The sequence below is a fragment of the Myxocyprinus asiaticus genome, chromosome 34, assembly GCF_019703515.2.
Source record: "Myxocyprinus asiaticus isolate MX2 ecotype Aquarium Trade chromosome 34, UBuf_Myxa_2, whole genome shotgun sequence".
Classification (NCBI taxonomy): domain Eukaryota; kingdom Metazoa; phylum Chordata; class Actinopteri; order Cypriniformes; family Catostomidae; genus Myxocyprinus; species Myxocyprinus asiaticus.
The window spans coordinates 36511954-36525219 of NC_059377.1; the positions used below are offsets into that span (position 1 = coordinate 36511954).

Consider the following 13266-nt stretch of genomic DNA (forward strand, 5'->3'; position numbering starts at 1 on the left):
TTAACATGCTTGGATACAGCACTCTGTGAACAGCCAGCTTCTTTGGCAATGAATGTTTGTGGCTTACCCTCCTTGTGAAGGGTGTCAATGATTGTCTTCTGGACAACTGTCAGATCAGCAGTCTTCCCCATGATTGTGTAGCCTAGTGAACCAAACTGAGAGACCATTTTGAAGGCTCAGGAAACCTTTGCAGGTGTTTTGAGTTGATTAGCTGATTGGCATGTCACCATATTCTAATTTTTTGAGATAGTGAATTGGTGGGTTTTTGTTAAATGTGAGCCAAAATCATCACAATTAAAAGAACCAAAGACTTAAACTACTTCAGTCTGTGTGCATTGAATTTATTTAATACACGAGTTTCACAATTTGAGTTGAATTACTGAAATAAATGAACTTTTCCACGACATTCTAATTTATTGAGATGCACCTGTATGTGTGTCAGTGGGAATTTTACTAATACTCTAATACTCACTGCAGTTTGGCCTCTGAGTGAAACAAATTTGCTCATTGCATTTTACTAATTGAGACCTTTCCAACGATATATAACATATGGCTATCTCATCTTTTTTATGTTTTTACCAACTCTGAATATAATTGTTGTGATAACAAATTTGCAAATGATGAGAACGAAACAGTTCTTATTTGTCAGCAAATTAAAAAGCATTATTTAAGAATTGGTAGGATCAGCCATATGCATTGTAAAGTCCAGATTCTAAGCTTTAAAATGACACCTATTGTTGCTTAGATCAAGCAAGTGGTTATTAATTTATTACATAATTATTTTTATTTTACATTTTTTCTGCAGGGAGTGCCCCCCATTGGCCCGATATAAGTTCAGTTCAGTAAATCCTTCTATCAATAATAAATATACACTGGCAGCCAAAAGTTTGAAATAATGTACAGATTTTGCTGTTTCAGAAGGAAATTGGTACTTTAATTCACCAAAGTGGCATTCAACTGATCACAAAGTCAGGACATTACTGATGTAAAAAACAGCACCATCACTATTTGAAAAAAGTCATTTTTGATCAAATCTAGACAGGATCCATTTCCAGCAGCCATCACTCCAACACCTTATCCTTGAGTAATCATGCTAAATTGCTAATTTGGCACTAGGAAATCACTTGCCATTATGTCAAACACAGTTGAAAGCTATTTGGTTTATTAAATTAAGCTTAACAACCTTCTTTGTGTTTGTTTTTGAGTTGCCACAGTATGCAATATACTGGCATGTCTTAAGGTCAATATTAGGTCAAAAATGGCAACAACAAAAAAAAGAAACAGCTTTCTCTAGAAACTCATCAGTCAATCATTGTTTTGAGGAATGAAGGCTATACAATGCTTGAAATTGCCAAAAACTGAAGATTTTATACAAAGGTGTACACTACAGTCTTCAAAGACAAAGGACAACTGACTCTAACAAGGACAGAAAGAGATGTGGAAGGCCAGATGTACAACTAAACAAGAGGATAAGTACATCAGAGTCTCTAGTTTGAGAAATAGACGCCTCACATGTCCTCAGCTGACAGCTTCATTGAATTCTACCCGCTCAACACCAGTTTCATGTACAACAGTAAAGAGAAGAGAAGTGCAGGCCTTATGGGAAGAATTGCAAAGAAAAAGCCACTTTTGAAACAGAAAATCAAAAAGAAAAGGTTAGAGTAGGCAAAGAAACACAGACATTGGACAACAGATAATTGGAAAAGAGTGTTATGGATCTAAACCCCATTGAGCTTTTGTGGGATCAGCTAGACTGTAAGGTGTGTGAGAAGTGCCCGACAAGACAGCCACATCTATGGCAAGTACTACAGGAAGTGTGGGGTGAAATGTCACCTGAGTATCTGCACCTACAAAGTGTCACTGCTGCACGTGGAGGATTTATTGATGAGAACTCTTTGAAGTAGTTTAAGAATTTCTGAAAAAAAATTCATATTGTAATAGTAATTATTTACGTAATTAATGTCCTGACTATACGTTGTGATCAGTTGAATGCCACTTTGGTGAATAAAAGTACCAATTTCTTTCCATAAGAACAAAATCTGTACATTATTCCAAACATACAAATATGTTCAAAAAAGAAGTACAAAACCTGTCATAATTACTAAAAAATAAGTTGATAAAAAGATCTAATGCAATATCTTGGGATATTATATGCAATATAAGATATTTATAAAGAATCTTAGAGGTCCGGTCATTTTTGACCAGGAACACAAAAGGTGTTTGCTCAAACAAGCACAACACAAGGGTTAAACACTGTAAGACCATATTGAAGAAGCAAACGAAGCATGGCACTATTAATATTTTACAGGTTAGACTGTCTCTTGACAAATGATAATTGTTCAAGGAAGGGCTTGATATTAATGCATGAAGGCAATAATGAGGCAATAAGCAACATGTGCAAGATTTACTAGCTAGACTAGCCAATAGAAGCAATGCTATGTGTTTTTCACATTTCTGATCTTTGATATAGTAGCAATTTCTTGTGGGATAAAAGGAACATGCTGTCCCACCTGAATTATGCAAGATGTAAACAAGGCCCTCTGATGTTTAGGAAGTCAATAGTAGGATAACACATCATTCTATAAATACAAACACCCAGGCGCACACAGTTTGTGCAGAACCATCTATCCACTAGTTATACTGCTGCTCAAACAACACTTGGCTAATTTAGAGTGACTGTTCTGTGTGACTGCGTTTAATACACTCACTGCATTTCCAATAGAAAGTTTCTCTGAGAGAAAAAGACTTGCTTTCCAAGAGCAAAAGATTGGCAGAGTGGAAGAAGATCTTTGGCTTCCTAAAATGTCACATTGGATGCACGGGTGAACTGATTCCAGTTTCCTCAATGTCACCACTTGCATATTACAGTATAACCATTGAATATATTTGATTGAGCAATTACCTTCAGGCCCTCCTCAATTTGTAACAAAAATCATTTGATTTTTTAAGTGTAATTCTTACTGTAATGTAATCATTTATAGACTTCTGCCATATCCCACTTTGCTTTCTTATACACTATATAAATGTAACTATTGATAACACTCAAACAATTTGGCTAAGGTTTCTTCGAACCCCCTTACCCTAAGTATTAAACGTATGCAATTAATTTAGCCTCCTTTCAAAACTTTTTTGTAGATCTTTTCAGGCTTAGATGTGCGGTTTACTTTCGGTGTACTTTGGCTTACATTGATAGAATGTTCAGCATTCAAAATTTAATCGCGAGTGATAGAGTCTTCAGAATATTTGCATACGGAATTGTGATTCTTTTGTTGTTTTTCTTTCTTGCATTAGTTTGCCCACTGATTTGTGATTTTGTCATTTCTTTCTTGCATCTATTTATCCATTTACTTTGCAAAATACTATCAGTCGCTCTCTCTCCATTTCTGTATTTAGGGTTTGTGTTTTTGTGTATTTGCTTTTACAACTTTTCTGTCATTTTTACATTATTCTTTTGTTGCCTGGCAATGCAAGGCTAGTTTAGTTCAACTTTTCTGTCTTCTCTTTGCTGAAAGGAAGATTACTTGGCAAAAACTAGAGTGTCTAACTTTGAGAGCACTAAGGAACATGGAGTACTTTTCCTCGAGTGGATGTTGCACTTTTGTACTATAAGTGAAGTGCTTGCATAACAAGCTTGGAGACCTTAGGTGATGTTTCAAGAGTGATGGAGAAAAAACACTGAATGCAACACTGAAATTTAAAGTCCTGTTAAAATTGCCTTGGCATTGCTGTAATTCCTGAGGAATCACTTTAAGCAAATATGTCAGCATATTAAATAATGTAATATCACACCTAAATCTCTAGAGATATCACAGATTCATTTGAAAACTCTCTGAAAAGGGCACCGTTTCAGAACTCAATTGCACATTTGTAATTATCCAAATTCTGTTTGACAGGATACAACCTCTCAGCATAATTTATTCATCCCACATTTCTATCTAACAGAGTATCTCTGCTTGCTTTTAATAGAAATGCTAAATATATTTCAGCTTGCCTTAACTCTGCAGGTCGGCTTTTGTCTACTGATACTTCTTAATATGAACCAAATGAGTGATCAGCTAATTTTATTAGGACTTGATGAGATTTTATTTACTGTTAATGAGCGATTAATGCAGAGTGAGGGCCAAAATAAAGATAAAAGCTGATCAAATCATGTTTTAAGCAACAAATACTATTTCATTAAGTACAGCAGTAGACCTCATTACAAACAAAGAAACAATTGTTAGTGTCATGATGAATATACAACCAAAATTGAAAATTACACTGCCCAAGGCATGCAAATGAGTTTTCTGCATAAACAGTTCTGTTATATTTTTTCGATTTATGGCAGCATTCCAGTGGATGTATCCACAGACATCTTTATTTATATGGAGTGCATTGCCATTTTAGGTTGTGCTGTTTCCATCCTTGTTTTATGAAAACTGAAGTTTCCCCAATGGACCCTTTTCAAAGCCTCATTTAGCAGCATAAATCTAGCAAACTTTTTTATATTTGCAATTTTTGTATTTATTATTTGTGTAAATTTATACATTTATACATATAACTTTATACTTTGTATTATACTGCCTTGGAATAATTTAAAAAGAAATGAGTTACCACAGATTCGATGAGGTTTCTAATACAACTGCTGAGGAATTCGGCCTGTTTCTCTCTTCTGACTGCTGCAGTCCACTGCTCTCTATTTTTTTCTTCTTTTGAAAAGCTGTGAAACTGTAATAGTGGATTTTGTCTTTTGCTGTTGGAGAAAACTGATAAACAAAACTGATATTTGCTGTGATCTTCTAGTCACTGCTATACAAGTTTACCCGTTATCGTTTACTTCCGCATTTCAAACACAGATATGTGAAAAGGGTCGATAATCTAATTCATTTTGTTAGTCTTTGCACTTGTTCAACATATTCAACAATGACACAGTTCCACACTTTGAAGTCAGAAACAGAATGTGACTATTTAATATTTTTCATTTTATTAAGCATGTGGAATAAGGTCTCTGCTGAATTGAAATCCTATTCAACAATTTTTTTTGTTTACGTCTTCTGTTGTTGAAAATTTATTGCATGATTATAATAGATATTTTTCAAACTCTCACTATTTTCTTATTTTATTTTATTTGTCTACTTGCAATGTCCAAACAGTGTATGAACTGTACATACACCACAGGAGATTTATATAATTTTTTCTGAAATAAAAATTTCCACCACAGTGTCTTTCCATCACATATCAAATTCTGTACTCTATTTAATAATATTTGTAAAAATAAATTTTAATAAAATGTCAGACTCTTAAGTTAAAGACTAATTTCAAAACTAACATTTTATGTAACCTAAATACACACAATTAAATATTTTCACACTGTAACACAGTTCAATATAAAGGAGGAGGCGAGAACCGGCTTGACTATATAAATGATAATTTAATGATAAACTTAACCAAAAAGACAAAAACACACACAGGTGTCGGACAGCTCTCCGTAACTCTCTCTCTCTGTTGCACTGCTGTCTCCGGTCGGCCTTATCCCTCTCGGGCTTAATCAGCCTAATTAGTTGCCAGGTGTGCGGAATCACGACCCAGCCCCGCCCTCTGCCCTGCCACACACACTTTTTGCGTAATTTAGCAAATTACAGCATGATTGTAAATGACGGCCAATAAAAATACACAAGTGATATTTACCTTGAATTTCTTATTTTCTTTAAACATCACGTGTCTCATATTCCATCTCAAGCATGCTCTTCACTGACACTTGTTGAGTGGGTAAAAAAGTACAAAAAAATAAATAAAATGTATTAGGGGGAAAATAGTTTAGTATGGTGGAAATGACACCAGAGCAGTTGTAATTTTTGCAAAGAAAAAATTTATAAAAATAATTTTTACACAATAAGTATTAAAATGGTTTCTGCTTATTTCAATCTTTTTTTTTTTAGATTATAATAGTTTTAAACATGTCATTATTTTTATTTTTATAGTGGATTTTCATTGATTAATATTGAAAGGCTAAAACAATAAGAATCTACCAAAAAGGTACCAAAAATAAATGATAAAGGTTTATGAAAAAGTTTCCAATTCAGTTTTAATGAGACCTTCATCTAACAAAAAATAAATAAGAAAAAAGAAAAAAAAAAAAGAAAAGAAAAAAGAAATGTATGTTTTAATAAAAATCAACCCCTGGGACATGAAAGTGCTAGAAGTTGAATTGACACCTATATATTAATGAACTGGTTAATTAATTAATTAATTAAATGAAAAGTTAAATATGTGCTGATTAAATGCTAATTAAGTATCTAATTAAGGAAACATTTGTAAATGCTTTATTCACTTGCCATTAATGTCTAAACACAAGGAAGAACCATTAACTGACACTTACAGTGGTTAGATAAGGAGACATATAGGCAATATAAATCAGAATAAAATGGGTGAGATGAAGGTTAGTTAAAATTGTAATGTCTAATAACATCAGCCTCATATAGTATTGATGTAGCACCTGCTGTTGTTATGTAATATTTAAGGAGTTTTAGTCAGCAGGAGTCTGAGCAGCTTAAAATCTGTCATAATCTCTAGTAATGCTCTCCTGCCCCTCATTAAACATGTTCCATGCTGAGACAGAACTAGGAATCATAACTGGTAGTTCTACATGTTACTTAAGACATTTATCTCTCTTTCACTTAACTGTGTTAGTTCTTATTTGAGTGAAAGTTCTGTATGACATTTCATTATTATTACAATGTTTTTAAATATTGGAAGAAGAAGTTGTCTCTGCACTTTAAGCTCCTACGGTATAGGAAAACGTATTTCAGCATTGAAAATTTCACCTTTAACACGTCTTTAAATGCGTGTTAAACTCTGGTGCATTTTTGGGCTGCCACCCCCAATTTTTCAAACTTAAATATAAAATCTCACCATTCACGCAAAGTGTGGACTAATTGCAAAGACATTGGTCTAATTTTTCAGAGAACTGCCCAAATAAATAAATAAAAAGTCTCCAGTTACTCAGAAATAATATTGTATGTGTTTATAATCTTATTCATATAACTTATGAGTTTGATTTTGGAGAAAACATTTTTTTTGTTGTCCTTACTTTGTAAACATGTAATTCTGGTTCTGGTCACTCAACCACACTTTGAAAAGTCTATTTTCATTCCACTAGATGGCAGAAAGCACAAGAAATTTTTTTTTTCTCTATCACATTCCATCACAATATACAGATCTGAAATGTAGGTGGCGCTCTAATTCATTTTAGCCCTCTGAGTGGACTAGAAGTCAAATCTAGGTTTCATTAGAAAGCTGAGAGCCTCCCCTTTGCGATGATATAAAATATTTTATCATCAATAGTCGAAAACATATTTTCTGATGATTTGTTTTGCATGCTTTTCCTTCTGAATGGCATATTTTGGCATTACATCTAAGATATAACACTGGATTATTCAGCCAAGCAAGCTTACAGACAAGTAAACAATTGCTCATTTTTTAGAGAGGTTCCTAAGGTAAAAGCAGATATAAAGTTTTTAGCTATTTGGGTCTTACAGCAGCAGTTATTGGACCATAAAAGATGCGTTTGTATTTGATGAATTACAAAAATCAAATTTCACTTTGTGATTCTTTTGAAAATCTTTCAAACTTTGGTATTAGAGCAACAAAATTAACTGCGCAGTCACATTCCTGAGAGTGAGAGCTTTCATTTGATGACTTGATTTATGTGCTATGTGAAGGACTTTTATTTTTATTTAAATATTTCTACCCCATTACCTCTGGGGTAGTAATATGATAGAAATCATTCATGCGAATGATTTGATGCCTTATTTTGTTATTTTAAGTAACATAAATGCTGAATTGATGGTTACCTCTGTAAAGTTCAGATTTTAAGCTTTGAAATGATACACTATATTGCCAAAAGTATTCGCTCATCTGCCTTTAGACGCATATGGACTTAAGTGACATCCCATTCTTAATCCATAGGGTTTAATATGACGTCGGCCCACCCTTTGCAGCTATAACAGATTCAACTCTTCTGGGAAGGCTTTCCACAAGGTTTAGGAGTGTGTTTATGGGAATTTTTGACCATTCTTCCAGAAGCGCATTTGTGAGGTCAGACACTGATGTTGGATGAGAAGGCCTGGCTTGCAGTCTTCGCTCTAATTTATCCCAAAGGTGCTCTATCAGGTTGAGGTCAGGACTCTGTGCAGGTCAGTCAAGTTCTTCCACACCAAACTCGCTCATCCATGTCTTTATGGACCTTGCTTTGTGCACTGGTGCGCAGTCATGTTGGAACAGGAAGGGGCCATCCCCAAACTGTTCCCACAAAGTTGGGAGCATGGAATTGTCCAAAATCTCTTGGTATGCTGAAGCATTCAGAGTTCCTTTCACTGGAACTAAGGGGCCAAGCCCAGCTCCTGAAAAACAACCCCACACCATAATCCCCCCTCCACGAAACTTCACAGTTGGCACAATGCAGTCAGACAAGTACCGTTCTCCTGGCAACCGCCAAACCCAGACTCGTCCATCAGATTGCCAGATGGAGAAGCGTGATTCGTCACTCCAGAGAACGCGTCTCCACTGCTCTAGAGTCCAGTGGTGGCGTGCTTTACACCACTGCATCCGATGCTTTGTATTGCACTTGGTGATGTATGGCTTGGATGCAGCTGCTCGGCCATGGAAACCCATTCCATGAAGCTCTCTACGCACTGTTCTTGAGCTAATCTGAAGGCCACATGAACTTTGGAGGTCTGTAGCGATTGACTCTGCAGAAAGTTGGCGACCTCTGCGCACTATGTGCCTCAGCATCCGCTGACCCCGCTCTGTCATTTTACGTGGCCTACCACTTCGTGGCTGAGTTGCTGTCATTCCCAATCGCTTCCACTTTGTTATAATACCACTGACAGTTGACTGTGGAATATTTAGTAGCGAGGAAATTTCACGACTGGACTTGTTGCACAGGTGGCATCCTATCACAGTACCACGCTGGAATTCACTGAGCTCCTGAGAGCAGCCCATTCTTTCACAAATATTTGTAGAAGCAGTCTGCATGCCTATGTGCTTCATTTTATACACCTGTGGCCATGGAAGTGATTGGAACACATGAATTCAATTATTTGGATAGGTGAGCGAATACTTTTGGCAATATAGTGTACCTCATATGCCTGACTTATGTATACAGAGACTTTAACATTTTAAGCGTAAACTTTTTTCGCGATATAGCGTCCCCCTTTGGTCAATAGAGTTTAAGGGGTTAAAGCTGTGATTTTTCTATGATTAAGTCAGTTATGGACTTTAAATACTGTTTTAATGGAGACTTTGCTATCCATCCATCATCATGATAAACTGTAATGACATATAAAAGTCTTCTGGCAAGTTGTTTCACATTTTACGTGACATTTGCATGTTGTAAATGAGAGAAAGTCCATTAACTGATAGGTTCAGCTGCGATGTATGACATCTTTATGTGTCACTGTGGGACAATAAAAGCAGGTGATTTAGCCATGAGGAAAAACAAATGGTCTTATTGCCCTCAGAGTCTTTGCCAGTGTCAACAGTGATATCCTTTTGCAACCTGATTTGATTTCAAAGTTTAATAACATTACCAAATCACTTCTCAACATCTATAATTGGTCATCAGAAATAGTGTTGAAGGTGGAACGGATAACGTTTCTTTACTGGATAGTTCACCCAAAAATGAAAATTCTCTCGTCATTTACTCACCCTCATGCCATCCCAGATGTGTATGACTTTCTTTCTTTTGCTGAACTCAAACAAAGATTTTTAGAAGAATATATCAGCTGTGTTGTTCCATACAATGCAAGTCAAGAGGGTCCAAAACTTTGAAGCTCAAAAAGCATATAAAGACAGCATAAAAGTAATCCATATGACTCCAGTGGTTAAATCCATGTTTTCAGTAGGGATATGATAGGTGTGGGTGAGAAACAGATCAATATTTAAGTCAGTTTTTACAATAAATTCTCCTTCCTGCACAGAAGGTGGCGATATGCAAAAAGAATGTGAATCGTCAAAAACAAAAGAAGAAGAATGTGAAAGTGAAAGTTGAGATTTAAAGTAAAAAGGACTTAAATATTGATCTATCTCTCACCCACACCTATCATATCACTTCTAATACATGGATTTAACCACTGGAGTTGGCCACCATTCACTTGCGTTATATGGACCTACAGAGCTGAGATATTTGACTAAAAATATGTGTTTGTGTTCAGCAGAATAAAGAAAGTCATACACATCAGGGATAGCATGAGGGAATTTTTTATTTTTGGGTGAACTATCTCTTTAACAATCAGACTTGTGATTGTGACAACAAAACAGGAGAAAAAAATCAAATTATAATTCAAGACAAATGTATTTTCCAGTCATTTGTAATTACTGGAGAAGGATCTTTAAAAATAATTTCATAGAGATTGCGTTCAAAAATAATTTTCTTTAGCTGATGAAATATTTTAGATCTGATCATAACATAGTAATAAAAAATATAAATTCTCCATAGAAATTTCCTTACATTTTTCATCACCTTTTGAGGTTTTATAAATATCCATGACTTTATTCCAGGGCTGGAAATCACAATTTAAAAATTCCCTGATATATACATTTTCCTATGAACAGTTGGTTTATTTTTACGAAGTGCCTATGAAATCGTTTGAACAGTATTAGGTTTTCTAATGTCTCTGTGTGTCCCTGCCACTTGTTCTGTCTTTAACTCTTGGTCTTCAGCTTCCTCTATAACTGCAGCATGTCCATCCATTAGTACTCTCAGTTTGATTTAGTTTGAAATGTAAAGTAAAATGGTATGGAGCAAGAACAATGACTAAAGCATTTGAATCTGAAAATTGTTAATTTTAATTCTAGACTTGTGACTTTTAACAAACGGAAGATTTTTATCTCAGAAATTCAGATTGTAAACAAACTAGGACAAAAGTCAAGCAAAGCTGGGTTATTTATTGCACTGTAATTGCATTTGAATTGAATGTATACTCTTATTTATGTATTTATTTATATTTCAGGTTGAAGAAGAAGTCTCAGTCAGTGGACATCCCTGACGAGGGTTACACTGGTTCTCTCGTCAAAGACCCGCTGGCATCACCCATTATACCAAGTGTGGCCAGAACAACCATTACTGAAGAACTGGACATCAACACCACCAACATACAGAAGGCTCGTAATCCTCGCCGTGGAGAACTCAAACGAGGATATACCATAGGTAGATGACTTACTGTTCTGTAACTTTACAGCCCATCTTGAGATTTGTCTCTAAAATATGAACAGGAGATGTGTGTTATTTTTTACGATGTTAAAATGCTTTCTCTTATATTACGTTAATATACAGATACAACTGTAAGTAAATCATTTATAGGTTGATTTCCCCGTAACACTGCGTCTCTATGACATTATCAAACATTGATCTGTTTGTTTGAGAAGGCCGGCATGTCCAATATATTAACATTGGCTCAACCAGTGATGTAAGTTGAGTGGGACTACTTATTTGTCTGACCAATGGCTTTTGCAATACATTTGGTGAAAATAGAGCAACAAAAATTGTCCAAATGTCCAAAAATAACTTTGTCATTATCTTTCGATGGACAGTAATATATGTTCCTATAGTAGTGAAATCAGCAGCATGTTCAGGTCCAGTGAGACTTTTTAGTTATGCTTGATCCTGAGATGGCACAGAAACAAGCTGACTGGCCCTGTGATAAAAAGGTAAATGATACCTTTGAGACTGTAATCAGAGGAGAAAAGAGGATCACACACACACAAACACACACACACACACACACACACACACACACACATGTTGGTGCAGCTATCATTATGAGGACTCTCCATAGACATAATGATTTTTATACTGTACAAACTATAGATTCTATCCCCTAACCCTAACTCTACCCCTAAACTTAACCCTCACAAAAAACTTTCTGCATTTTTACATTTTCAATAAAACATCGTTTAGTATGTTTTTTAAGCGATTTGAATTATGGGGACACTAGAAATGTCCTCATAAACCACATTTATAGCACAATACCCTTGTAATTACCAGTTTGGAACCTAAAAAAAAAGTCCTCGTAAACCACTTAAACCTGCCCACAAACACACACACACACACACACACAGTAATTACTCTTGACTCGCAGAAGGTGCATCACTCTTCAAACTAAATGGAGCACCCTTACTGTAGCCTTAACGGGCACATTATATGCAGCAGACACATATCTTTTTTAAAATAAACTTTTAAGCAATCTCTTGAAACTCTATGATAATAATTAGGCAGATACGTGGTCACTTTTAGCATGATCCAAATATCATATTTAGAACCCGGAACTCCTTGTACTGGAAGCGAAAACTTCACCATGAGACCAATCAGTCATTCTGGCTAAATTTGACTGATTCATGTATTTATCCACTGACTAACACAATCAAAGTACTGACTGTGCCAGACGTATGGATCAAGTTATCAAATTATGTGAAATATTTTTTGTAGCTCTTAAATTGGTCATTAAGACCGACTGTTTATCAAAACAGTAAAACATTAGCTGCACATAACCTAATTAATATTCATGAGTTTGGCCACTTTGTGACGTCAACCATCCAAAAAAGGATGGCAGAGGAATAGTAATTTATATTTATGAGGAAAGTGATACCTGATTGGTCGGAGAAACTATAACCCAACCCTAATCCTACACCTAAACCTAACTCTAACAAATCGTATAACGCTATACTCATAAATATGAATCACTCTTCCCCTGCCATCCTACATTTTGGATCCTTGGCTGGGCCTGACGGTAAATTCCAAATTTAGACACAGCAAAGAGTTGGAAAGATGCAGCCTCATGTCCTGTCTGGCATCCTCACCAAGTCACCATCAACTTCATTGAGGCGTAACTGGGAAACTTTTCGAAAATTGAAAATCCATTGAATCATTTTTGTGAGGTTTGGTGTGAAGATGATGTGAGCCTAATTGTGGTAAATACTGGACAACATTTTTAGGAAAATAAACGAGAAAAATATAATGAAAATGTTTTGTTAAATTTCAAGATGGTGGAAAATCGAGTCAGGCTGAAATCGAAACCACCTTTTTTTTTTTTTTTATCCCACGGTAATGCCAGGTTAAGAGGGAAAAACTAATTGTGTTTTTTTTGATGAAACAGTGGCAAAATTAGAAGCCAAAAAATAATTAGCAAGGTAGTTTACCATAAATTATGCACTGAAATAGCAAGGTCTGCAATATTGAACTTAGAATATCCATAAGTCTTATGGGGATGTTCACTTGGATTTTTTTTT

At 35.3% G+C, this 13266-nt stretch overlaps 1 protein-coding gene across 2 annotated transcripts in view; it reads left to right on the top strand.

Annotated features, from left to right (window-relative positions):
* LOC127425603 (oxidation resistance protein 1-like) overlaps positions 1 to 13266 on the top strand; it is a 71806-nt gene that overhangs the window by 11851 nt on the left and 46689 nt on the right. For both annotated transcript variants that reach the window (XM_051671759.1, XM_051671760.1), the window contains exon 3: positions 10992 to 11188. In XM_051671759.1, the coding sequence (XP_051527719.1) occupies positions 10992 to 11188 (197 nt within the window). The remainder of the gene's footprint in view (positions 1 to 10991; positions 11189 to 13266) is intronic.